Here is a 27,462-nt window from a genome sequence, read left to right as displayed (position 1 = left end):
CTCTTAGGGAGTACTCCTAAGAGCTGAAATGCTGGGTCACAGACCTTGTGTCTTGTATTCAGAGGTACAAGATAATGCCAGACTTTTTTTTTTTTTTTTTTTTTTTTTTGAGACAGAGTCTTACTCTGTCGCCCAGGCTGGAGTGCAGTGGCGCAATCTCAGCTCACTGCAAGCTCCGCCTCCTGGGTTCTATTCTCCTGCCTCAGACTTCCGAGTAGCTGGGACTACAGGCGCCCGCCACCACGCCCAGCTAATTTATTTATTTATTTATTTTTGTATTTTTAGTAGAGACAGGGTTTCACAGTGTTAGCCAGGATGGTCTCAATCTCCTGACCTCGTGATCTGCCTGCCCTGGGCTCTCAGAGTGCTGGGATTACAGGTTTGAGCCACCGCGCCCAGCCCAATTGCCAGACTGTTTTTCAAAGTGGTTCTGCCAATTTGCATTCTCACCAGCAGCATATAAAGTTCTAACTGGTCCACATCCAAGACCAACAGTGATATTCTCAGTCTTGTTAATTTTTGCCAGTCTGGTAGGTGTATCTCATTATGATCTTAATTTGTTTTTCCTGATTACTATTGAACATCTTGTTATTTACCATATGCATATCATTTTCTAAAAACTGTGTGTTAAGATCTTTTGCCTTTTTTTTTTTTTTTTTTGAGATGGAGTCTTGCTCTTCGCCAAGAGCTGGAGTGCAGTGGTGCAATCTCGGCTCACTGTTAACCTCCGCCTCCCGGGTTCAAGCGATTCTCCTGCTACAGCCTCCTGAGTAGCTGGGATTACAGGCACATGCCACCATGCCCGGCTATTTTTTGTATTTTTAGTAGAGACGGGGTTTCACCATGTTGGTCAGGCTAGTCTCGAACTCCTGACCTCATGATCTGCCCGCCTCGGCCTCCCAAAGTGCTGAGATTTACAGGCATGAGCCACCGCGCCCGGCCAAGTGGTCTTTACTCTTATTGATTTGTAGGAATTATTTACATATCCTGGATTCTTTTAAAGCTGTATCTACTATATTTGCTCCACTATTAGCTTGTTTATCCACCACTCTGTATCATCACATGAAGAACAAAAGTTCTTATTTCAACACAGGGAAATTTATAGATCCTTCATGATTAGTATTTTCAATGTCTTCTTCAAGAAATCCCTCTCTCCCTTCAACCTAAGGTCACAGGGTTATTTTTTTTCTAAATTTTAAGGTTTTTATATTTAATGTATTTATACCTGATTTTTGTGATATATATGTAAATATAATGGTTTTCAGTATTAAAAACTCACATTATAATTACCAAGGAAACCATGAGGAAATGATGCTGAGACTCTCAAATATCCTTTTAAGAGGTTAGGACTAGGTCTCCTGCCCAATGTGTCCCTGAACTACAGGGTGATTTTGATTCCCAGTAACTTGCATAGACCTAAGCAACAGTCACACAAATGTCCATAAAAAGAAGCCAGTGTTTCTTTAAACACTAGCATCCATGTTATTTAGTACAGGGTAGCTGTCAAAAATCTGAGAGGATTTAGAGTAGTTGATTAAAATAAAAAACTTCTTTACACTTTACTTAAATCCTGGCTAACAGAAGCATGTCCAAAAAGTGAAATAAATGTTCTGCAGTTCAGCAGTGGGGAAAACAAAAGGTGCTATTCTAAAACAGCCTGGACTGTCAGGCTGGACGCAGTGACTTACACCTGTAATCCCAGCACTTTGGGAGGCCGAGGCAGATGGATCACCTGAAGTCAGGAGTTCAAGACCAGCCTGGCCAACATGGCGAAACACCATCTCTACTAAAAATACAAAAATTAGCCAAGTGTGGTGGCAGGTGCCTGTAGTCCCAGCTACTCGGGAGGCTGAAGCAGAAGAACTGCTTGAACTGGGGAGGCGGAGCTTGCAGTGAGCCGAGATCATACCACTGCACTCCAGCCTGGGGGACAGAGGGAGACTCCGTCTCAAAAAATAAATAAAATAAGATAAATAAATAAACAGGATTGTCTTTATGTTCTCAGCAGTCTCACCATTGACCAAAATAGTTAGAAGTTAATTAAAGGCAAAATCTGGTCCTAAGCCAAGAGAACCACCCTCCCCGACCAATAAAAAATGAGGTAAACAGTTCTCCAATATTTCTCCACTTTATTAAGTTGACCACCATATTTATGTATCTAAACATTTTTTATAAGTTTTCAGTGGTGTTTAGATTCTGAATTATTTTTCCACAATTAGGCACATTGGTTTGTATTTTATAGAGAACACTTATCTTTAGGACACAGATAAGAACAAGTATAATTTGCAAATATTACAAAGATGACTTCCAAATCTCAACTGACCTCTTTCCCAACTGCAAACACTCATTTAGCCTTTAGTGACAACAGAGACCAAAAACAACCCCCTACACATGTGTGTGTGAGATTCTGGTGGCTTAGAAATCCCTGAAAGAGCAGTAAACTGATAATTGAAAAGCTCAGAACACTGGCAAGGCTTAAGTGCAAAGTATTTAACAGAAGGCCACAAGAATTGTTTTCCTAAGAGGAGCTAGGAACTATAAATGTCATTTAGTAATGCATTGAAATGGCATTGCCTAGTGTGAGTGTTGCACAGAAACTTCAGGTCACTTCTTCTGGATCTATTATTTTGGATAAGCTTCCACTATCATAGCATGGCCCTGTAAAGAAAACAAAGTCCAATTAGAGCAATGAATGGTGATGAATCCAGTTAGTACAGAGACAGCAGAGAATAATGAGAAAAGTACAGGCTTTGGAGTTGGATCCTGGCTCTGCCATTCAATCCCCGTGTGATCCTGGGAAACTTTGTAGTCAGTCTAAACTGGAATTTCTTTTACAAAATGGGGCTCATAGTGTCTATCTCATAGAGTTTTTGTGGACATTACATAACATACAGTATAGTTGTGTATGTGTGTATATATATACACAAACATATTTATATACATTCATATATACATGTATACATATATGCATCAGGCTCTGTCTACTACAGAATCTAATTCCTAGTGATGCTCTACAAATGGATGCTGTTAAAATGAGAAATCCAGGGGCTTTTTTAACTAAAAAAGCATGATACAGCAAATACCAATACAGTAAAACAAACATGATATAGCAAATACCAATAAAAGTAAGTTTCTAGACGGGAAAACTGAGGCTCTGAAAGGTTAAGTGACTCACCCAAATCACAAAGCTACTAAGGTAACAGGGCCAGGATTTGAAACCAGGTCTAGATGATTCCAAAGGCTGGGCTTGTCCCTTCTTCCTGCCTCGCTCTGTCACCCAGGTTGGAGTACAGTGGTGCGATCTCAGGTCACTGCAAGCTCCGCCTCCTGGGTTCACGCCATTCTCCTGCCTCAGCCTCCTGAGTAGCTGGGACTACAGGCGCCCGCCACCTCGCCTGGCTAATTTTTTTTGTATTTTTAGTAGAGACGGGGTTTCACCATGTTAATCAGGATGGTCTCAATCTCCCGACCTCGTGATCCACCAGCCTCGGCCTCCCAAAGTGCTAGGATTACAGGCGTGAGCCACCGCACCCGGCCAGAAGTAGAATATATTTTATCCAGCACTATACACAGTGCTATGTACTAGCTATGTCCTTAGTTTAGATGAGTCTAAATCCTAGCATAGAGTTTTTAGATACTTTGTCTCTAAAAAACAAAAAAGTAAATAAAAGAAACTATTATTTACAAAGTGCCAAGTTGAGCACTGTGTGGGTTTAAAGATTTGCTATGTGGTCTTTGTCCTCAATCAAGTATACACTGGAGTTCAAAACAAACTATTAGGTACTTTGTTTTGGTTTTTTTTTGCTTGTTTGTTTGGTTTTCTTTTTTTGAAACAGGGTCTCCCTCTGTCACCCAGGTTGGAGTACAGTGGCCTGAACATGGCTCATTGCAGCCTCAACCTTCCAGGTGCAGGTGACACTTCCACCTCAGCCTCCCAAGTAGCTGGGACTACAGGCATGCACCAACACACCCAGCTAGTTTTTGTATTTTTAGTAGAGATGGGGTTTTGCCATGTTGTCCAGGATGGTCTTGAACTCCTGAGCTCAAGCAATCTGCCCACCTCAGCCACCCAAAGTGCTGGGATTACAGGCATGAGCTACCACGTCTGGCATGTAAAGTACGCTCAAAAGGCACAAGCAGACAAAAAAGCAGGGATAGGAAGGTTTGACTGACGTGGGGGTTGTCCTGAAAGAATTCGTAATAAGGTAGAATACTCCTCTCTGGCTTGCTTATTTTATTATTTATTTACTTTAATTTATTTGCTTTTTGAGACAAGGTCTCACTCTGTCACCCAGGCTAAAGTGCAGTGGCGTGAATACAGCTCACTGCAGCCTCAACATCCCGGTCTCAAGCAATCAGCTCACCTCAGCCTCCCGAGTAGCTGGGACCACAGGTGCATGCCATCATACCTGGCTAATTTTTGTATTTTTGGGAGAGATGAGGTTTTGCCATGTTGCCCAGGCTGGTCTCGAATTCCTGGGTTCAAGCTACCCACCTGCCTCAGCCTCCCAAAATGCTGGGACTACAGGCATAAGCCACTGTGCCCAGCCCTCTCTAGCTTGATTTTAAACATACAGTTTTCATGTTCCATGTTTTTTCTTGCTCTAGATCAGACTTGGCAACACCTGGAGATACTTTTGGTCATGCCAACTGTGTGCACATGGGGCAGAGGTGGGGAGGAACTTGTTGTTACTGCTATCTGGTGGGTAGAGGCCATGCTAAACACCCTACAACACACAGCACAGCCCCCCACAACAAAGAATTGTTTAGCCCAAAATGTTAGTGCCAAAGTTGAGAAACCCTGCTCTAGATTCACCATGATAGATTTCTCCTGTCTCCAGTCATGATAGTATTACTCACATGGCTCTTGATCAAACAATGTCAAGTTTAATCTAGTTTCTCAGATGCATCTTATCTTCTCTCTTCACTATACTATAAACTTCTAGAAGGTGCTAGGTATCATTCTTTGTTCATCCATAAAAGCATCCAGTATTGTCTCATTTATACTCTACATGCTAGATAAAGAATTATGGAACACATACTCAAATCTGCAGACATTATCCTACGTGGATTACGCACTATGCTCATGAGTAATGTGTACAAGTTACCTCCCTGGTAGAAGTCTGGCATGGAGAGATAGAGGGATAGCTCAAGTCTTAATGGACCATAGTTTTCTGTAGATGAAGTTACACAGATTAAAAAACATTTCTGATCATAAAGTCCAAAATGTTCCAACTGATAAATAACTGACCCCTTGGTTTCTGCAAAGTCTCTGATGAAAATTCATGAAAAGGGGCTCTTAAATGTAAGATTTATTTTGTTTATTTTTGAGACAGAGTCCCTCTCTGTCACTCAGGCTGGAGTGCAGTGGCGCCATCTCGGCTAATTGCAACCTACAACTCCCAGGTTCAAGCGATTCCCCTGCCTCAGCCTCCCGAGTAGCTGGAATTCTAGGCGCATACCACCATGCTAGGCTAATTTTTGTAATTTTAGTAGAGACAAGGTTTCACCATGTTGGCCAGGCTGGTCTTGAACTCCGGACCTCAAGTGATCCACCCACCTCAAGTGATCCACCCGCCTCAACTTCCCAAAGTGTTGGGATTACAGGCGTGAGCCAGCCTCCCAAAGTGTTGCGATTACAGGCGTGAGCCACTGCACCCGGCCTGTTCATGCTTTTAAATATTTATTCATTTTGATCAGGAACAGGAAGTTTCTCTAATCTAGAGGAAGAGAAAATCTGTTCACATTGTAATTAAAAAAAAAAAAAAAAAAAAAGAACAGGGCAGGCGCAGTGGCTCATGCCTGTAATCCCAGCACTTTGGGAGGCTGAGGCAGGCGGATCACCTGAGATCAGGAGTTCGAGACCAGCCTGGCCAATACGGTGAAACCCCATCTCTACTAAAAATACAAAAAAATTACCCGGGCTTGGTGGTGAGCACCTGTAATCCCAGCTAATCAGGAGGCTGAGACAGGAGAATTGCTTGAACCCGGGAGGCAGAGGTTGCAGTGAGCCGAGATGGCGCCACTGCACTCCAGCCTGGGGGACAGAGCAAGACTCTGTCTCAAAAAACAAACAAACAAAAAACAAACTACGATATTCCTTTTGGATTTTATTCCTAGAGTGAGATGCTACAGCAGTCAGGAAGTTGGGTCTGTAATGCAAGCGAAGTAGAAAGGAAAAAATCTGTCAACAATATACTTCCCCAGCTGAACAGCAGTAAGTTATCCAGAAGTAAATTAACGCCCCAGTTAAGGTATAATTCAGTTCTCTAGAAAGACAGTTTCTCTCTTGGAGAGATTTCATAAAGTCTTACGGTGACTAGATAAATAAAAGCTTATTATTAAATAAGAAAATATATCAAGATGTTTATAATGAGAATGTCTGATGGGGAGATTATAGATGACTCTAAGTTTTTCCATATACTTTTCATATATTCCACAATTTTCATAATCAGCATATATTTGTAAGTAAAAAATAAACATTATATTCGGGAAAAATAGCTTGGGTTTAAATAGCAGTTTCCTTCCAAAGAATTACCAGAATTATGGCAGGGCATGGTGGCTCATGCCTATAATCACAGCACTTTGGGAAGTCAAGGTGGGTGGATCACTTGAAGTCCAGAATTCGAGACCAGCCTGGCTAACATGGCGAAACCTTGTCTCTACTAAAAATACAAAAATTAACTGGGCACGGTGGTGCACGCCTGTAATCTCAACTACTCGGGAGGCTGAGGCACGAGAATCACCTGAATCTGGGAAGTGGAGGTTGCAGTGAGCTAAGATACGACCACTGCATTCCAACCTGGGCGACAGAGCAAGACTCTGTCTCAAAAAAAAAAAAAAAAAACCCAAAAAACAAAAAGTATTATCAGAATTAAAGCTGTTATCCCTCCCTACTCCCCACCCCCAGGTCATCAAAAATATTGCTTTAAGAAGGTTTCAAACTAAATCATACATTCTAGTCATTCCAAGAAAATGACTCTCTGGAGGGTCCTATGACACCACGGTAACGTACCTGCCCTCCAGCTGCACAGGCAGCCACTAAGCCATACTGGCCTCCTTCTTTCCGTAATCTGTTGGCAGCTGCCATGACCAACCTGCAGCCAGTGGCTCCAAATGGGTGTCCCAGGGACAGAGATCCACCCCAGTTATTAAACTTCTCCAAAGGAGGCAGTCCAACCTGGCTCCCACAAAGACACAAATGTAAAGATAAGTTTACTTAAGATCAGAATTGAGCCAGGCTCTTAGTACTATGAAGTAAGAGGGATAAAGGAAAATACCTAACATCAGACATATTACAAATAATTTTACTGCAAAAGAAAGTAAGTCTAGATCAATATTAAAAGTCTGGAGTCCATTTATTTTTCATCTAATGCTAGAATGCAAGGAACAAAAGATAACATAGAATTTTAATTTTGCTAATTTGTATTTTTAAACTAAGAAATAAATATATTTAATGAAACAAGAATTTCTATCCTTACACTAAGAAATAAATATCTTTAATGAAAGACAAAATTCTTCAAAAGAAAGAGAAGCTTTTCCTTCATATTCTTAAGAACAGGTAACTAAGATCCAATTATTAACGTGCTTTGAAAATTCAAGCATTTTTTAAAATCAGAAACTCACCTTGGTTTTTCTACCCATGTAGTTTTCTGCAAACCAATCAGAATCCATGGCTTTAAAATTTGCCAAAATCTGACCCTGGAAGAGAAAATAATTGAATAAAAACCTTGTTATTCATGTTCCTCTACGCTTTCTTATAGGCACGGTTTGTGAAAGTTTAACAACTTGTAGGTATGGTTTAAAGTTGAGCAAACTGGACGGGCGCAGTGGCTCACATCTGTAATCCCAGCACTTTGGGAGGCTGAGGCAGGTGGATCATCTGAGGTCAGGAGTTCAAGACCAGCCTGACCAATATGGTGAAACCCCGTCCCTATTAAAATATTTAAAAAATGAGTCGGGCGTGGTAGCAGGCACCTGCAATCCCAGCTACTCGAGAGGCTGAGACAAGAAAATTGCTTGAACCCAGAAGGCAGAGGTTGAATGAGCTGAGATCGCCCCACTGCACTCCAGAGGGTACAACAGAGCAAGACTCTGTCTCAAAAAAAAAAAGTAAAGTTGAACCAATCTTTGTATCAGTTTTCAATGAGAATTTCCTAAAGAAACCATTTGGTATGTTCTCCAACATTGTATGTGCGGCCCTTCCTTCCCTCCCCTCGGGTACCTCCCAGCAGTGTGAGTCAGTACTTAAAATATATAGGTCCACTCCTGCTCTACTCACATCATAAACCATGCCGTGCTCGCTCCCACAAATATGGACGACATTTTTTATGACTCTAGTCCCTTCATATGTGTCTTTCAAATGACTTACCGAGAAAGCTTCATGAAATTCAAAAGCATCAATATCATTCATGGTTAATCCTGCCTTTTCTAGAACTTTTGGAGTAGCATATGTTGGTCTGAAAAGAAAAAATAAGTAATATCTTAAAACTTTAATTTTTAAACTAAGAGCTTCTTCATATTCCCCAAACTGAGTTTAACATAGGTACTCTAACGTCTTTTCACTCATTCTTTGGTTTTTCTGTATTGATTAACTAAATGTTAAAGATAAAATAATGAAACTGTACAGACATGCCCTCTACCCTTACTATGTTGCAGAGCCAGAGAAACTGATAATAAACAAACAATGAGGGATAAGGACAAGCTAATAACATGAAGAACTGAAGAACAGAGTTCAAAGAGCAAGGCAAAGGAAAGGGCTTGACTGACGCGAACGTCACAGTGGAGGCCAGTGAGGCTACAGCCTTCTGAGGGAGCGGAACAGAGTCTAAACATGGGAAGGCTTTTATAAAAGGCTATATTAGGAAGATCGTGTAGCAGGGTGTGTAGCCATATGAAAAAATGCCTACGATAACTTCATGAAAAAAATGTAAGTTGTGTGCATCCATATATATATATGTAAAACTTAAAGGAAAAAAATGGAAAATAATCCAAAACTGTTAAAATGATATACCAACAGAAAGGATTACTATTATTTTATTTATTTATTTTTTTGGAGACAGAGTCTCGCTCTGTCGCCCAGGCTGGAGTTCAGTGGTGTGATCTTGGCTCACTGCAAGCTCCGCCTCCCGGGTTCACGCCATTCTCCTGCCTCAGCCTCCCAAGTAGCTGGGACTACAGGCACCCGCCACCACGCCCGGCTAATTTTTTTGTATTTTTAGTAGAGACAGGGCTTCACCGTGTTAGCCAGGATGGTCTCAATCTCCTGACCTTGTGATCTGCCCACCTTGGCCTCCCAAAGTGCTGGGATTACAGGTGTAAGCCACTGTGCCCGGCCAGATTACTATTATTTAAAAAAAAAAAAAAAAAAAAAAAAACCCACCACATAAACCAATTATGAACTCAGGGCTTAATATACTCTCAAACCAGTGTAATAAATAAATAAATAAATAATAAACAAACCAGCGTTAACCATTTATTAACAAGTATAATAAAACGTGGGCAATCAAATACTTGTGATTATAGTCCAAGGATACAAACAGCTACCTACCCGAGTAACAGTTGATCTTTTGGATCCTGAGACACATACATAAAATCCCTAGGTAAAAAAATAGGGAGGTGAGCTCTGGTAATAAAGAAATCAGAGATGATTCGTTTGAACATTTACTTTACCTCAAATATGCCTTCGGCTTATAACCCATGGCCAAAGCCTTTTCCTCTGCCATAATCAACATTGCAGATGCGCCATCAGTCTGAAATGTTAATCAGCACAATGTTAACATTCTTCAGCCTATCTGGAGGTCTTTCTCCAGCCAGCTTATATATTCTGTACCTGAATCTATTAACTCATTAGACTTATACAGTGATTCTGTATAATAACACTTACTTCGCTGTATCCACCATTAAATCATAAGTCAAACATACACACACAGACTTAATTTTTGGAGGATGAGGGTAGAGAAGGCTGTTCAAAAGTATCATAATAATCAAAATGAATCAACAGAAGAAGTAACTTTAGAAATAAATGCTCATGGCCAGGCGTGGTGGCTCATGCCTATAATCCCAGCACTTTGGGAGGCTGAGGCGGGCAGATCATGAGGCAGGTGATCAAGACCATCCTGGCTAACACGGTGAAACCGCATCTCTACTAAAAATACAAAAACTTAGCCAGGTGTGGTGGCACACACCTGTAGTCCCAGCTACTCGGGAGGCTGAGGCAGGAGAATCACTTGAACCCGGGAGGCGGAGGTTGCAGTGAGCTGTGATCACCCTACTGCACTCCAGCCTGGGTGACAGAGCGAGACTCTGTCTCAAAAAAAAAAAAAAAGAAAAAGAAAAAAAGAAAGAAGTGCTCATAATAAATACTTATTTAAGCCAAAGTTTTTAGTTTTTGGCACAAAATATTAACCAAAATAAACATATCTCTTATTTATTTTTACATTTTCTGGGCTGTTTCTCAGCTGCTTTCTGCCCATGGCTTATAGGTCATTTTATTCGACTTATATATTCTATAATGAGCAAACCAATGGGAGAACCAGCTGAGGACATTAGAACCACAATCTTCCCTCTTTGGATACACCCCATACATTTCTTCCCAAATGACAACCGAGAAGCTGGAGGACAAAGAAGTACTACTGAAAAAACGTCCTTTACCATACTTCGAAAAAGAAAAGCTCCCCCAAAAAGTCCAGAATTCCAAAGAAAAGGAAACTATTCTTCATAATTTGTAAAATCAAAATAAGTTCTACCATATTCTGTCATATTTTTATAACTCGGCAACCCTGAAGAGACTGTGTAGCCACCAAGAGGGTGTCCATAAAGTCTGGAGGCACAGGTGACCATTTGGAATAAATGGTTTACAGATATTACATTAATAACAGGTTCAGTGTGCCATTGTGCAAAATTGCAATGAATGTGGGGCATTAATGCAGTCCCCAAAATCCATGTATTGTCATGTGTCACCTCTGATGATTTGTCTCTGATTCTCACTAAATAAACCTGGACCTTAAGCATACCCTGGAAGTAATCAAAAGGATGCAGATCTGATGTGTAGTCCATGCCACATGGCTCTATCATCCAATTTGGTTTTGCAAATGACCAACCTAACCAGCTCTTCACCACCTGGGATTAACAGGGTGGTGTTCCACACTGTTGGAACTACTCTAGAGTCCACTCCCCTAGCCTATCAAGAGCAGGCATTAATTAGTCATTTACCATGGGCAAATATGTTAAACATCTGCCTATGTTTTCAAGACTTTATGGCCAGGTAGGAGAGTTACATTGTAAAAGAAACTTTGACCAGATGGCCTATATCCAGAAGACTATATCCAAGGTGGTAAGAGAAGAGAAATCACATCTTACAAGCAGCAGCAGAATCAACAAAAATGTTTAACTGAGGAGTCAGAAAAGCAAGAAAGGATATGAAGCTACATGTTGATAAGTTAAACACACACACACATACACACACACACACACACACACACACACAAACAAACAGTGGTAGATTTGTTCCATGATGCTTACAGGAAAATAATATTGGTGTCAGTGTAAAGCAGTTTTTTTTTGTTTTTTTTTTTTTGAGACGGAGTCTCGCTCTGTCGCCCAGGCTGGAGTGCAGTGGCTTGATCTCAGCTCACTGCAAGCTCTGCCTCCCAGGTTCATGCCATTCTCCTGCCTCAGCCTCCCGAGTAGCTGGGACTACAGGCACCCGCCACCACGCCCGGCTAATTTTTTTGTATTTTTAGTAGAGACGGGGTTTCACCATGTTAGCCAGGATGGTTTCACCATGTTAGCTGGGATGGTCTCGATCTCCTGACCTCATGATCCGTCCATCTCAGCCTCCCAAAGTGCTGGGATTACAGGCGTGAGCCACTGCGCCCAGGCCTAGTAAAGCAGTTTTCTTTTTTTTTTTTTTTTTTTTTGAGGCGGAGTCTCGCTCTGTCGCCCGGACTGGAGTGCAGTGGCCAGATCTCAGCTCACTGCGAGCTCCGCCTCCCGGGTTTACGCCATTCTCCTGCCTCAGCCTCCCGAGTAGCTGGGACTACAGGCGCCCGCCACCTCGCCCAGCTAGTTTTTGTATTTTTAGTAGAGACAGGGTTTCACCGTGTTAGCCAGAATGGTCTCGATCTCCTGACCTCGTGATCCGCCCGTCTCGGCCTCCCAAAGTGCTGGGATTACAGGCTTGAGCCACTGCGCCCGGCCGTAAAGCAGTTTTCTAACAATCAGAGCTGGAAGAGGTATCCTGTTACTCTTTCTGCCTGCTTTTGCTTGTCTTCTACGACCTCCCAGTTCATATCCACCCTAACTTTTCCCCCAAAGAACCCCTTGCTCTCATACTTCCTTGATTTTGCATTTGCTGTTCCCTTTGTACAGAATGCCTTTTTTTTTTTTTTTTTTTTTTTGAGATGAGTTTCACTCTTGTTGCCCAGGCTGGAGTGCAATGGTGCAATCTCGGCTCACTGCAACCTCCGCGCCTCCCAGGTTCAAGCAATTCTCTTGCCTCAGCCTCCTGAGTAGCTACGATTACAGGCCATGTGCCACCACACCTGGCTAATTTTGTATTTTTAGTAGAGACGGGGTTTCTCCATGTTGGCCAGGCTGGTCTCGAACTCTTGACCTCAGGTGATCTGCCTGCCTCAGCCTCCCAAAGTGCTGGGATTACAGGCGTGAACCACCGCACCTGGCCTGGAATGCCTTTTAAAATCCTTCCTGAGTTGGCTTTCACTTTTCCTTCAAGATTTGCTGCTCAAGTGTTACCTCTTCCAAGAAGACTCTCCGACTATCCCCCGATGTGTGTCAGGGGTTTGACCTAAGCCTAAGCCTATGCTTACAGCCATCACAGCATCTCACTATATTGCAATTGTCTATTCTTTTCATTTCCAGGGCCCACCATAAGCAATAGAAGTTTTCTGACTGGTTAAGTGCCTGAAGAAAAGAGCTTTTGTAGCAGAATGGTGGCTGGATTAGGTGACTTCTCGGGCCTTAAAACCATGATTCCATTTTTTTTTTATGACTCCACTTTCACATTAAAATGAATAACTATATTGTTACCCTCTACTCATAACACACACAAAAAAATTTATATTAGGCTTTTCTACGGAGAGTACAGAAATAGAAAAGTCACTACTAAATACAAATAGCATTGACAGTTACCAAGAAAGAAGAATTTGCAGCTGTCACTGTGCCGTAGGGCTTGATGAATGCAGGTTTTAGTTTGGCCATCTGCTCCAGTGAGGAAGGACGAATGCCATTATCTTTGGTAACTGTATCTTTTCCTATTAAAAAAATGAATTGTTTTTACCTCTTTGGAACTATAAGCCTTATATATCTTCTCCAGAGAAATATGCTTTAAAAATTACAAAAACAAATGAAATATAAACCTTACCTATTCACTAGAAGGAAAGTGTTTTATAATTATCATATTATCAAATTTTAAACTAAAGTCTTAAAAGACAGTTGGGAAATCATCTAAATGCTTTACTAAAAACAGGACATCCTATTTCTTAAGACATTCATTCACAGTTGGTTATTCTAAACAGAAGTCAGACGATTCAGGAATTTTAAAAACAGGCATGTATGTAGAAACTAAAATATACCAGCAAGATCTAAAAGGAGACTCTGTTTGTCTTACTTTTTTTTTTTTTAATTAGAGATGAAGTCTCACTCTGTTGACCAGGTTGGTCTTGAACTCCTGGCCTCAACTGATTCTCCTGCCTCAGCCTCCCGAAGTGCTGAGATTAGTGCTCAGACCTTAAAAGGACACTCTTGTAGAAACTTTAAAAAAATGTTTATCTATTGTTACAACATAAATCAAACTGTGTCCATATTTAAGAATAAAGTCTGAATGCTTTGGAAACAGAACCAACACACTTATTCAAAAATCACTTGGGATTTTTTTGAGTTTTAGGAGCAATTCAGAACTCCCTAATTAGTGTCATGAAGCATTTCATTTTACCTGGTACTCTGAAGGGTACGATATCAGAAAGGAGTCCTTCATCCTGTGCCTTCTTGGCCAGACTGTGAGAACGCAGTGCGTATTCATCCTGTTCCAGCCGAGAAACAGCAAAGGCGGCGGCCAGTCGGTCTGCAGAGTGGCCCATGGTCTCACTGGTGGAGAACTCAGCAACCGCAGGAAGCTGGGAAAGGAGATATCCGAGAAGCAGGTACACCGTTAACAGGTGTTATTCCAACACCTAGGATTGTTCTGTGTTATTTGGAAAAGTTAAAATCTATTTGTTTACCATTAATCAATCAAGACCAAGACAAGGAAAGTTCTTTGTGAGCAGAGAATCTCTAAAGAGGGCTCACAAATTAAAGTTTTCTACCCACTATGTTTTTTTTTTCATCTTGACCAAATAACCCTTTCCTCTAACTACAGAATCTACACCTACTACAGCATAGCAGAGTCCACACTGCAATACCTAATTCTAAATCTCTGCAGTGGGATGCCCTGCAAACACAAGCCTTACCTCAGGTGCTAGGAAATTCAATCGGAATTTAGAGATTAAAGACAGTCGCTGGCCCATAGATTTGGCCTTATTGAGATCAAGCATCAGTTTTCTCATTTTCCTTGAGTGACGAATAGGGACATCGGACATCAACTCGACACCACCTGCCACGATCACATCACACTGGCCAGAAGCAATCAAGCCAACGCCTACAGGGCACAGGTTATACTTCATGAATATCTTTTACAGAAAATAACATACCATTCCAATTTAAGCTTCTTGATTAAAAGGCTGAATAACAGTTATCAGCTTTGTACAACATCTATAATTAAAGTTTTCAACTTTTCAGAAGAATTAAGGTAATTGTTTTTTTTTTTTTTTTTTTGAGACGGAGTCTTGCTCTGCCGCCCAGGCTGGAGTGCAGTGGCCGGCTCTCAGCTCACTGCAAGCTCTGCCTCCCGGGTTCACGCCATTCTCCTGTCTCAGCCTCCCGAGTACCTGGGACTACAGGCGCCCGCCTCGTCGCCCGGCTAGTTTTTTGTATTTTTTAGTAGAGACGGGGTTTCACCGTATTAGCCAGGATGGTCTCGATCTCCTGACCTCATGATCCGCCCGTCTCGGCCTCCCAAAGTGCTGGGATTACAGGCTTGAGCCACCGCGCCCGGCCAAGGTAATTGTTTTAAATGACTAAAAACACATTCAACACGTTAGAGAAAAACAAGTTTCATTCCTGCCATATGGACATCAACTTCTAGAAATATCCATTGGACCAACTCTTGAACAAATCATTATTCCAAACCAGAACATCTTGCATATTTATATGCTCCCAGCTTTAGTTTTAAGAAATATTTTTTTATCCTATAAAGAGAATGTTAACTTCTGCTACAAAGCAGAGAAATTCCAGCTGTTGAAATGTAAGGCAGGCCCCCTCTCTCCTTATGGCCACTATTCTCTTTTTTTCTTTTTTGAGATGGAGTCTCGCTCTGTCTCTCAGGCTGGAGTGCAGTGGCACGATCTTGGCTCACTGCAAGCTCCGCCTCCCGGGTTCATGCCATTCTCCTGCCTCAGCCTCCCAAGTCGCTGGGACTACAGGTGCCTACCACCATGCCTGGCTAATTTTTTTTGTATTTTTAGTAGAGACAGGGTTTCTCTGTGTTAGCCAGAATGTTCTCGATCTCCTGACCTCGTGATCCACCCACCTTGGCTTCCCAAAGTGTTGGGATTACAGGCGTGAGCCACCGCGCCGAGCCTATTCTGTTTCTCTAACCAGGAGTTGGTCACATGCTGCCTAGAGTGGCAAACACCCCCAGTCACGGGCATCATTCCCTGCCACATATGAGGTGGGCTGCCCACCTGGGCCTTGATGTTACTAGACGAGCGTATGATTACTAAATCTTTCAGGCTTCCTGTCTCTTCACACTACGGGCTGATGCTACAAAATACCCCATAATTTTGTTAAGATTTGTTAGGGGAATTTTCAATGATTTATAAAAATGCCAAGGATGCGGGAAGAAAGTGAAGGAAAGAGCTGTGCCATCTAAAGCAATGATTTACAAGTATGGTAGTGGTGAAGAAAGGAAGACCATATCTTTGTGGGAAAATATCATATCTGAAGCACCAGGTTGAAAGCCTGGCAGGTTGTAAACTATTTACTCATGCTTCAGATGCTGAAGTACCTTCCTAGAGATATACTCTTCCATTTGATAATCCCTGCTGCAGCCAGCCACATTATTCACAGAGGAACCACACCAATGGTAACATCCCTCAGGTATGGAGAGCAAAAAGAGAGGTTAACTACGGTTAGAACTCCCAAATTTTAAACCTGACCTTTCTTTTTAAAAAACACAAGCAGAGATCTGTGCTAATCTATCACTTCTGCTAAGAGTACTTTTTGGGATGAGCTTGGTGGCTCACACCTGTAATCCCAGCACTTTGGAGGTTGAGGTAGAAGGATCCACTTGAGGCCAGAGGTTTAAGACCAGCCTGGGCAACATGGTGAGATCCTGTCTCCACAGAAAACTGAAAAATTAGCTGGGTGTGGTGGAGCGCCTGTAGACCCAGCTACTTGGGATCCTAAGGCAGGAGGATCTCTTGAGCTCAAGAGTTTGAGCCTGCAGTGAGCTACGATGTTGCCACTGCACTCCAGCCCGAGTGACAGAGTGAGATTCTGTTTAAAAAAAAAAAAAAAAAAAAAAAAAGTACATTTTTATAACCAAGTAAAAGACAAAGGAGGAAAATTAACATGTACTGTCTGCTTCCATTTAAACATACCTGTGGTCATGGCTTGGTTGGCAGAGATACAAGCCATGGTGACAGTGTGAGCAGGAGTCTTGTCAGAGAAGCCAGCTCCAAGGGCAGCCTTCAGGAAATACAGTGAATGAAATGATCACTCTAAGGGAAGGGCATCATGTAAATGATGCTTTGAGCACTAATCTTTATGGTCATCTGAAAAAGGTTTCAGTTTAAAATTCTCCAGAGCAATATTTAAAATAAAATTAAGCCCATCACAGAAATGGTTTACTAATATTTAATCATGCCATTAATTGACAGGTATATGCAAAATTCCTGCTGGCTGGTTTCTAGTACAGACATGACGCTATAATACTCTTCTAACTCACCTAATTTCTTATCGATGCTTTGCTCAGGGCCTTCAAGGATATCAATATATAATTTGATTTTAACTTGTTTAATGTTCAAATATACTTAAAGGAACCTATTAAAGACAGTTGGTGGAATGATGATGAAATATATTATGGGGTGGAGTCCTCACGATCTGTGTTATCAGGTCTCATTATCAGTCACAAAGCTTAGCAGCGAAGCAAAAGTGATTAAACATGAAAATGATTTCTAAAGAACTGACCATTCATAAACAGAGTTCCCACTCAAGACCCTATCTGCTTTACACCTATCTTTCTGCTCACTGCCAGCTGTTCTCTCTTACTGACCATCTGATACTTCAGATAGCACACTGCAGACCCAATGCAAAGATGAGTTGGAAAACTTGCCAACTATACAGAAGCTCAACTCAATGAAAGAAACTGGAGAATTGCCTGAGTTACAAGTGAGCCTGTGAACAAGTAAGGGTCAGACCAGTTAACAAGTGGCCAGGATGATGGCATAACAGGTGATACAGAGAGAATAATTTGTCATCTGAGCGGCTTTAAGAAAAACTGAGGTCATCATTAATCTTGTAAAAATGGCCTCTACTATAATGGCACAGTGAAAGTCAAACATGAAATGAGGACATCTATAATTTTATTATACTATTTATTGGGGGAAATTATGCTGCCAAAAACCAATCAATGTCTGATCCCATTTTTATTTATGTAAATAATTAATGCATAGGTGCAACTATAAAATACTTATTTTTATAATATTAAAGTTTTACTTTAGAAATAAAGCTTCCAGATTTCCCCCCACATACACACCCACACACTATTTACTATGAAATACTGGATCCCATTATAGGGAATTCATTTTTAGTACTCTTTTCCAAAACTAATTATCCTCCGAATGCAAACTCTCCTATAACTTAGTAAAATGTTTCCAAAGTCTCAATTAGAGATTCAATGTCTCTTAACTGATTTTTACCTTTATACTTATTTACTTTTATGCTATTTACCATCATCTATAGAAACAGAAATGTGTTACAGTGATGTATCTGCAACATGACCTCATTCTAGTTTTTCCAGGTAGGCCTGAAACTAAATGCCCAACCTGCTTTGTTGAGAACATCTGCCGGGCACCTGCACATCAGCCTCTCAGCATAAACCAATCCGAAAGGAAGAGAGATGCAAGTATCTCAGGGGGGGCAGGAGAGAAGAGCTCTGCAGCAGGGCAAGGATAAAAGGGGCATTAGGTTGCAATGGCTTGATTCTCACAAGGGCCTTTCTAGTATGTGTTGCCCTTGGCCCTAGATGACTCTCAGGACTGAAGGAGCTTTAAATACAGTTGGCTATTGGTGACCCTTGTCCACACACTTCTATTGAAAGTTTGAATAGCTCTCAGGGCACTAAGGGAAAAGGAAGAAGATGCCTCTAAGTTGGAGAACAGGGAAATATGCTGAACCTTTCAACAAAGTCAGGTTCATGGCAACACCAGAAGCCTTTTAGGACTGTATACTAACATTATTAATATAGGCAATAGAGCCTAAGAAATTATTTGGCTGGAAATTGTTAGCTTTTAGGCTGCAATACAGCTTTAAAATGACATTCTCATAATGTATCCCCTCAACCCAGTCTTTCCATGCAGACACTGCAAAAATTACCTGGAGTATAACATAACTGGTATTAGAACAGAGCAGGCAGAGGGAATCTACCTCCTGTCAATCAATAGCTGAGATCTGCATATGGATGTAAAATTTCCAGGAAAAAATTCAGAGAAAAACATTATAGCTTTAGTTTTAGGAAAAAAAAGAACTGAATTACAGAGAAAATGGAAACATGTATTTATTTTTATTTATTTATTCATTTATTTTTTGAGGAGGAGAAGGAAGAAAGAGTGGGATAAAAAACTGAGCAAGAGGAGAAAAGGGCAAAAAATTTTACTATTTACATCTTGAGTGCTCTTATAAAAGTCACTTGGTTATTTTCAGAATATAAAAGTTGAAAATAGGCCGGGCGCGGTGGCTCAAGCCTGTAATCCCAGCACTTTGGGAGGCCGAGACGGGCGGATCACGAGGTCAGGAGATCGAGACCATCCTGGCTAACACGGTGAAACCCCGTCTCTACTAAAAATACAAAAACTAGCCGGGCGAAGTGGCGGGCGCCTGTAGTCCCAGCTACTCGGGAGGCTGAGGCAGGAGAATGGCGTAAACTCGGGAGGCGGAGCTTGCAGTGAGCTGAGATCTGGCCACTGCACTCCAGTCCGGGCGACAGAGCGAGACTCCGCCTCAAAAAAAAAAAGAAAAAAAAAAAAAAAAAAAAAAAAAAAAAAAAAGTTGAAAATATATTATGAGCAGCTTGATGTATTCACGAAATTGTCATATTTGAAACATTCAGAAATGTCAAGGTTCAAGGAAAAACAAAAAATTTCAGAGGGGAAATAAAATCTCTTCCTGTTGTTAATTCCTTCCTGTCCCTCAACAGCACACAGTCGATCTTTGTCGGCTTCAGTCATGCCAGGCTTTCAGCAGTTTTAACATTTCTGACAGGTACAGAGGTGGAACAGAACAAATACTTTCAGTCCTGCTTATTTGCCCTTGTCTCTCAGTCGACAGTGATAGAAGTTATTACCCTCATAACTATACTGAACTCAACAATATGGCAAGCACAGACCAGAACTAGGGAAAATGCTGAGTACAACAAAATGTCCTTTTGGTGCCAACTTCATCCAAACAATCCCTTTCAAATTGAAACAGCCCAGAAGACGTGTTTGGACTTGCTGTAGGACACGTCCTAGAAGTTCCAAGGCCTGTCATTATCTTGGTTGCCCAATCGACACTACATGGAGCTATGCCAACTAGGGCAAAAGTAAACTTCTGTGAAATAGTTTTTTTTTTTTTTTTTTTTTTTTTTTTTTTTTTTTTTTTTTTTTTTTTTTGAGACGGAGTCTCGCTCTGTCGCCCAGGCTGGAGTGCAGTGGCCGGATCTCAGCTCACTGCAAGCTCCGCCTCCCGGGTTTACGCCATTCTCCTGCCTCAGCCTCCCAAGTAGCTGGGACTACAGGCACCCGCCAACTCGCCCGGCTAGTTTTTTGTATTTTTTAGTAGAGACGGGGTTTCGCCGTGTTAGCCAGGATGGTCTCGATCTCCTGACCTCGCGATCCACCCGTCTCGGCCTCCCAAAGTGCTGGGATTACAGGCTTGAGCCACCGCGCCCGGCCGTGAAATAGTTTTAAAAAAGCCAAACTGCCTTACGTCCATCTAGTCGATGGGAACAAATGAGTAAGCAAGGCTACTTCCAGCTAACAAAAACCAAGTTATGAAATTAATTCTCTGCAAAATGTTGAAATTTTAAATTAACTGGAAGCCATGATATCTAACATTACTAAAAATACTATCAGCCACACTTTGCTGATCTCTATTTTCCTAACACAAGAGACAATGTCCTAAACTAGCTAAAATAATTTATTTGATTTACAGTAAGTATGAATATACACTAATACAGTGTATGTCACTTGATTTATATTAGAATTCTTTTACATATTGTGTATGTCATTTGACTTATATTAGAATTCTTTTACATATTAAATAACACATTACCCAAGCTGTAAAATCACATTTTAGGTCAAATGTAATTGAATAGATTTTAAAGGCTTTTATAAAGTAACTTCTATTAACTGAAATTCAAAGTGATTCTACTATCACTCTTCAAACAACATAAAGTTTGTTTTACTCACCTCTCTAGCCACATTGCTTGTTTTCACTTCCTGAATAACTGTGCCAAAGATGATATAATCAACTACTTCCTTAGGGACACTAGTCCGATGCAACAAACCCCTGGAAGTAGAAATCCAAAGCAAAGAAGCATTTCACACATCAAGGCAGTGCCAGAGATCATCACACAAAACACTGTGCTCCTTAAAAAAGGTTAGCCTTGCCAGGCGCGGTGGCTCACGCCTGTAATCCCAGCACTTTGGGAGGCCGAGACGGGAGGATCACAAAGTCAGGAGATTGAGACCATCCTGGCCAACATGGTGAAACCCCTTCTCTACTAAAAATACAAAAAAAACTAGCCGGGCGAGGTGGCGTGTGCCTGTAGTCCCAGCTACTCGGGAGGCTGAGGCAGGAGAATGGCGTGAACCCGGGAGGCGGAGTTTGCAGTGAGCCGAGATGGTGCCACTGCACTCCAGCCTGGGCGACAGAGCGAGACTCCATCTCCAAAAAAACAAAAAAACAAAAAAACAAAAAAAAAAGGTTAGCCTTGAATTTGAAAGGACAGAGATTGTATCTTTTCTTTAATTTCACAAGTATTTGGCACCTTCTCAAAGAAGAAATGAATGAAAGAGTGATTTTAAAGTCAACATTTGATGCTCAATTGGTAATGAGAAGTTAGAGAAGAATAAAAAATAATTTGGAATAGGATAAAATAGATAAATCTATAAATTAATTAATGTTAGTAGAAACCAAAGTTCTCAGTAAAAAAGAGAGACAAATATTCAATCAAAGAGATAAAGCAAAGTCTCCCTTCAAACTATTAAAAAAAAAATTAAAAAAAAAATAGTTCTGGGTATGTTAAATTTTAGTCTGAAATATCAATATCAACAAATGATTGAAATAATATATACATTCTAGTTGTGCCCATGAATAGAAACTAGACACAAGAACACTGCAGTAGGAATGAGCACTCCCTGAACCCAGACTTTTTTTTTTTTTTTTTTTTTTTTTTGAGACAAGAGTCTCGCTCTTTCACCCAGGCTGGAGTGTACTGGAACAATCTTGGCTCACTGCAACCTCCACCTCCTGGGTTTAAGCGATTCTCCTGCCTCAGCCTCCCGAGTAGCTGGGGCTACAAGCGCCTGCCATGACGCCTGGCTAATTTTTGTATTTTTAGTAGAAACAGGGTTTCACCTTGTTAGCCAGGCTTGTGTTGGACTCCTGACTGCAAGTGATCCACCAGCCTTGGCCTCCCAAAGTGCTGGGATTACAGGCGTGAGCCACTGCACCCAGCCCCAGACTAGGTTTCTAAATGCCATTCCCCATTAAAGGCACAAAAGGTTTTTTAGGAAATGACTGATACCAGGTCCAAAGGAAAGTACAAAGTGAATATCCATCTTTTTTGTGCCAAAAGTAAGGAAGCACTCAAAGATAAATGGGACAACATCAGCCGGGCACAGTGGCTCAAGCCTGTAATCCTAGCACTTTGGGAGGCCGAGGCAGGTGGATCACTTGAGGTCAGGAGTTCGAGACCAGCCTGGCTAACATGGCAAAACCCCGTCTCTACTAAAAATACAAAAAAAAATTAGCTGGGCCTGGTGGCATGTGCCTGTAATCCCTACTCAGGAGGCTGAGGCAGGAGAATTGCTTGAACCTGTGAGGCGGAGGCTGCAGTGAGCAGAGATCGTGCCATTGCACTCCAACTTGGGCAACAAGAGCGAAATTCCGTATCAAAGAAAAAAAAAAAAAAGGACAAATGGGACCATATCAAAAACAGGAACATGGGGTATACACACTTGTCAAAACTCATCAAACTATACACTTAAAATCTGTGCACTTTATTACATGCAAATTATATATTAACAACCAGTATTATACTAAAAAACAAAAGGCACACTGGAGTCAGCTTGAAGGAGTGCCAGATAAAATGTGAAATAAGCTGAGCTTCAAAATGAGTAATGACTAAACTTGGCTATAATGAAATAAATAAATAAAAATCTGTAAGTCCTTATCAATTCAAAAAACTAAAAGAGGGTTAGATACATTGGCTTACGCCTATAGTCCCAGCTACTTGGGAGGCTTCGAGGTTGCAGTGAACTATGAGTGATCAAGCCCCTGCACTCTAGCCTTGGACAGAGTGAGACTCCATCCAGAAAAAAATACATCAAAAATTTAAAAAAAAAAATTTTTTTTTTGAGACAAAGTCTTGCTCTATTGCGCTGCCTGGAGTATAGTAGTGGGATCAGAGCTCATTGCAACTTTCACCTCCTGAGGAAAGTAATTCTCTTGCTTGGTTAATTTTTAAAATATTTTTCGTAGAGATGGAGTCTTGCTATGTTGCTTAGGCTGGTCTCAAACTCCTGGGCTCAAAAGATCCTCCTACCTTAATCCTCCTGCCTTGGTTTCTCAAGTGCTGGGATTATAGGTGTGAGAAACCATGCCCAGCTGGTAGATGAGATTTTTTAAAGGAAAATATGCATACAGAGAAATGCAAAACTCTAAGGAATAAAACTTGCAAAATGCCTTTCAAAAAGAGAAAGAGGGAGAGATCCAGTTTTTTTTTTTTTTGGTGCGTGTGTGTGTGTGTTTTGAGATGGGAGTTTCACTCTTGTTGCCCAGGCTGGAGTGCAATGGCGTGATCTCGGCTCACTGCAACCTCTGTCTCCCAGGTTTAAGGGATTCTCCTGCCTCAGCCTTCCAAGTAGCTGGGATTACAGGCATACACCACTATGCCCAGCTAATTTTGTATTTTTAGTAGAGACGGTTTCTCCATGTTGGTCAGGCTGGTCTCGAACTCCTGACCTCAGGTGATCCACCCACCTCAGCCTCCCAAAGTGCTGGGACTACAGGCGTGAAACGCCGTGCATAGCCCAGTTTTTTTTTTTAAGGTAGAGAAGAGTCAGTCAGAATACAGAAGAAAAATCATAAAGGCATATTACTAAGAAATCAATAGAAGACAGGTGAGTATAGCTTACAGTGTCAAGTGCTATAAGTACAGAGACAGAGGACTGAGAAAAGATCGGTACAGTTAGCAATCACAAAACCATTATTAAGAGAAGGTTCTGAAGTATGGTTTCTGTAAAACAAAGGGAGAATGGAAATAATGATTATACAATTAGAGGGAACTGATAGTAAGGAAACAGAAACAACTGCCCTTTCACTCATGCTTGAGGTCTCGCAGGAAGAGAAGAAAAAAAAACAGAGTTAGAATGGACAGAAAGGTCAACTGAAGGGTTTCTCCAAACTAAGAAAGAGCTGTGGTTGGTTGAAGACACAAAGGCAAAGTGTCAATGGAAAATGAATGAGATAATGCCTTACATGTTACTTCATCCCAGAAACAGCAACACATTTCATGACTCTCACCAAATTATTCATCCAGCCCAATCTTATTTAACTGCATCTAATTTTAGATTTTTACTTGGTTTGCACATGAATCTTCAGGTGTCTTTTAGGATTCTTTCTAGGTAAATATCTACATAATCTGTTCAGTTACCCTTATACAAGTTCCTAAGGCAATCACCAAATATATGTATTGTGTTTAGGCTGATCAATCGAGTCCTGTGGCTAGCTAGGATGGCATTAAAATATACTGTCATGCTAAGACACTGTTAAGCCTGTAAAATAAAGATTGATGATATTCATAAGCTGCTTAAATTTGTGTAGTACAGATGGTGAAAATAAGAACAAATTGCTATTTTATATGTAAAAACTGGAGAAAGTGCCTTTAATGAAATAAGAACGGAAATGAAACCGCATTTACTTACGTAAGTGCTGCTCTAGCCAAATCATGTGGCATCAGGTCTTTATATCTGGGGAAAGAAAACAAATAATTTTTTTTTTTTTTTTTTTTTTTTTTGAGACGGAGTCTCGCTCTGTCGCCCAGGCTGGAGTGCGGTGGCGCGATCTCCACTCACTGCAAGCTCCGCCTCGCGGGTTCACGCCATTCTCCTGCCTCAGCCTCCCGTGTAGCTGGGACTACAGGCGCCGCCACCGCGCCGGGCTAATTTTTTTTTTGTATTTTTAGTAGAGACGGGGTTTCACCATGTTAGTCAGGATGGTCTCGATCTCCTGACCTCGTGATCCGCCCGTCTCGGCCTCCCAAAGTGCTGAGATTACAGGTGTGAGCCACCACGCCCGGCCAGAAAACAAATAATTTAAACCGAAACCTTACAGCTTCAATGAAAACTTTTCATTCTATTTGAAATACTCAGAGATCATCTAACACATGCTGCTACAAACACACTTAACTTTACTATCCAAGGCAATTCATCATTTCAAATGAAGAAACAGTATGACTTCGCTATCTGTCATCCTTAAAAACCTAGCAAGCCTTAACTCTACTGAGCTTGCTAAGAATCAAACAAAAGTGTTGTCCAATACCTTAATGTTCAGCATAACACACACTAAATTTTCTTTAAAGTGAAGCCCCACCTTTGGGATCTCTTTTCCTTTAAACATTTTATTTTAAAAGTGTATTATTTATTTATTTTGTAATGCCTACAGGGCTACAGGTGATGTATTACGACTTTTGAAGAAACTTTTTGCTTTTAAGTAACTTGAGATTTACCTGAGAATGGAAAGAGGCCGAGCATGGTGGCTCACACCTAGAATCCCAACACTTTGGGAGGCTGAGGTGATATGACTACTTGAGGCCAGGAGTTCAAGACCAGCCTGGGTAACACAACAAACCAGACCCCGTCTCTACAAAAAATATTAAAGATTAGCCAGGCGTGGTGGCATGGATCTGTAGTCCTAGCTACTTGGGAGGCTGAGGTGAGAAGACTGCTTAAGGCCATGAATTTGAGGCTGCTAGGATCACGCCACTGGACTCCAGTCTGGGCAGCAGAGCAAGACCCTGTCTAAATAAATAAATAAGAATTGGAAAAAGGGTGCCTTTTTCACCCTCCTTTTTTTTTTTTTTTTTTTTTTTTTGAGACGGAGTTTCGCTCTTGCTGCCCAGGCTGAAGTGCAATGGCACAATCTCAGCTCACTGCAACCTCCACCTCCCGGGTTCAAGCAATTCTCCTGCCTCAGCCTCCCAAATAGCTGGGATTACAGGCGCCCGCCACCATGCCCAGCTGATTTTTGTATTTTTAGTAGAAATGGGGTTTCATCATGTTGGCCAGGCTAGTCTTGAACTCCTGACCTCAGGTGATTCGCCCGCCTTGGCCTCCCAAAGTGCTGGGATTACAAACGTGAGCCACTGCGCCCAGCCTTCCCCTGCTTTTTCTAATACTGACATCTTACATAACCATATTATACTTATTAAAACTAAGAAATGAACATCAGCACAATACTATTCACTAAACTATTAACTATCTGAATCTCCCCGGTTGTTCCACTAATGTCCTTTTTCTGTTCCAGGATTCAATCCAAGATACCATGTTGCATTTAGTTGTTATACCTCCTTAGTCTCCTTCAATTTGTGACAGTTTCTCAGTCTTGTCTTTCATGACCCTGACACTTTTGAAGACGGGTTATGGATTTGGGGGAAGAATATCACAGAGGCAAACTGTATTTCTCTTAGCTTCGTATCAGGGGGTACGTGATATCAATATGACTTACTACCAGTGATGTCAACGTGATGATTTGGGTCAAGTGATGTCTGCCATTTACTCCACTATAAAGTTACTATTTTTTCCTTCCTTTACTCAATTTGTTAGAAGTGAGTCACTAAGTCTAGCCCACATTCAAGGGGACAATTAAGTTCCACCTTCCAGTGGCAGGAATAACACAGACTTTGCTGACATATGTCGCAATCATCATAGTAATTGATAAATATTTTGGGGGAGATTCTTTGAGACTATGCAAATATTCTGTTTCTTCTTAACATTTCACCTAATTTTAGCAATCATTTGTAGATCTTGCAGCAAGTAGTATGTGGTATTTTAATGGTTATTTTTCCCATTCTTTATTTTATTTATTTTTATTTTTTGAGACGGGGTCTCACTCTGTCACTCTGACTGGAATGCAGTGGTGCAATCACAGGTCACTGCAGCCTCGAACTCATAGGCTCAAGCGATGCTCCCACTTCGGCTTCCCTTGTAGGTAGGACTACAGGTGTCTGCTACCACACCCAGCTAATTTTTCATTTTTAGTTTTTGCAGAGGTGGAGTCTCACTTTGTCTATGCCAGTCTTGAACTCCTGGCCTCAAGCAGTCCTCCTACCTCAGCCTCCCAAAGTGCTGGGATTACATGTGTGAACCACTGTATACAGTCCTCCTATATTTATTAAATCAAAATTCTTCTGTAAGGAAGACTTGTTCCTTCTCATTTACTCTTTTTTTTTTTTTTTTTTTTTTTTTTTGAGGCGGAGTCTCGCTCTGTCGCCCGGACTGGAGTGCAGTGGCCAGATCTCAGCTCACTGCAAGCTCCGCCTCCCGGGTTTACGCCATTCTCCTGCCTCAGCCTCCCGAGTAGCTGGGACTACAGGCGCCCGCCACCTCGCCCGGCTAGTTTTTGTATTTTGAGTAGAGACGGGGTTTCACCGTGTTAGCCAGGATGGTGTCGATCTCCTGACCTCGTGATCCGCCCGTCTCGGCCTCCCAAAGTGCTGGGATTACAGGCTTGAGCCACCGCGCCCGGCCTCATTTACTCTTTTTTTTTGAGACAGAGTCTCACTCTGTTGCCCAGGCTGGAGTGCAGTGGCACAATCTCGGCTCACTGTAACCTCCACCTCCCAGGTTCAAATGATTCTCC

The 27,462-nt window shown here is 41.5% G+C and overlaps 1 protein-coding gene across 2 annotated transcripts in view; it reads right to left on the bottom strand.

Moving 5' to 3' along the window:
• Window positions 1-2,112: 2,112 nt before the first annotated feature.
• Window positions 2,113-27,462, bottom strand: part of HADHB (hydroxyacyl-CoA dehydrogenase trifunctional multienzyme complex subunit beta) — a 52,031-nt gene continuing 26,681 nt past the window's right edge. For both annotated transcript variants that reach the window (XM_010383022.2, XM_010383023.2), the window contains exons 5-16: window positions 24,528-24,572; window positions 20,787-20,886; window positions 16,719-16,806; window positions 14,469-14,656; window positions 13,955-14,135; window positions 13,153-13,274; window positions 9,673-9,752; window positions 9,551-9,598; window positions 8,372-8,459; window positions 7,627-7,701; window positions 7,016-7,180; window positions 2,113-2,658 (exon numbers count right to left, since the gene is read on the bottom strand). In XM_010383022.2, the coding sequence (XP_010381324.1) occupies window positions 2,623-2,658; window positions 7,016-7,180; window positions 7,627-7,701; window positions 8,372-8,459; window positions 9,551-9,598; window positions 9,673-9,752; window positions 13,153-13,274; window positions 13,955-14,135; window positions 14,469-14,656; window positions 16,719-16,806; window positions 20,787-20,886; window positions 24,528-24,572 (1,216 nt within the window). In that variant the 3' untranslated portion in view covers window positions 2,113-2,622. The remainder of the gene's footprint in view (window positions 2,659-7,015; window positions 7,181-7,626; window positions 7,702-8,371; window positions 8,460-9,550; window positions 9,599-9,672; window positions 9,753-13,152; window positions 13,275-13,954; window positions 14,136-14,468; window positions 14,657-16,718; window positions 16,807-20,786; window positions 20,887-24,527; window positions 24,573-27,462) is intronic.

The sequence above is a fragment of the Rhinopithecus roxellana genome, chromosome 17 (genome assembly GCF_007565055.1).
Source record: "Rhinopithecus roxellana isolate Shanxi Qingling chromosome 17, ASM756505v1, whole genome shotgun sequence".
NCBI classification, from domain to species: Eukaryota; Metazoa; Chordata; class Mammalia; order Primates; family Cercopithecidae; genus Rhinopithecus; species Rhinopithecus roxellana.
This window is presented reverse-complemented; position numbering and strand designations above follow the sequence as displayed.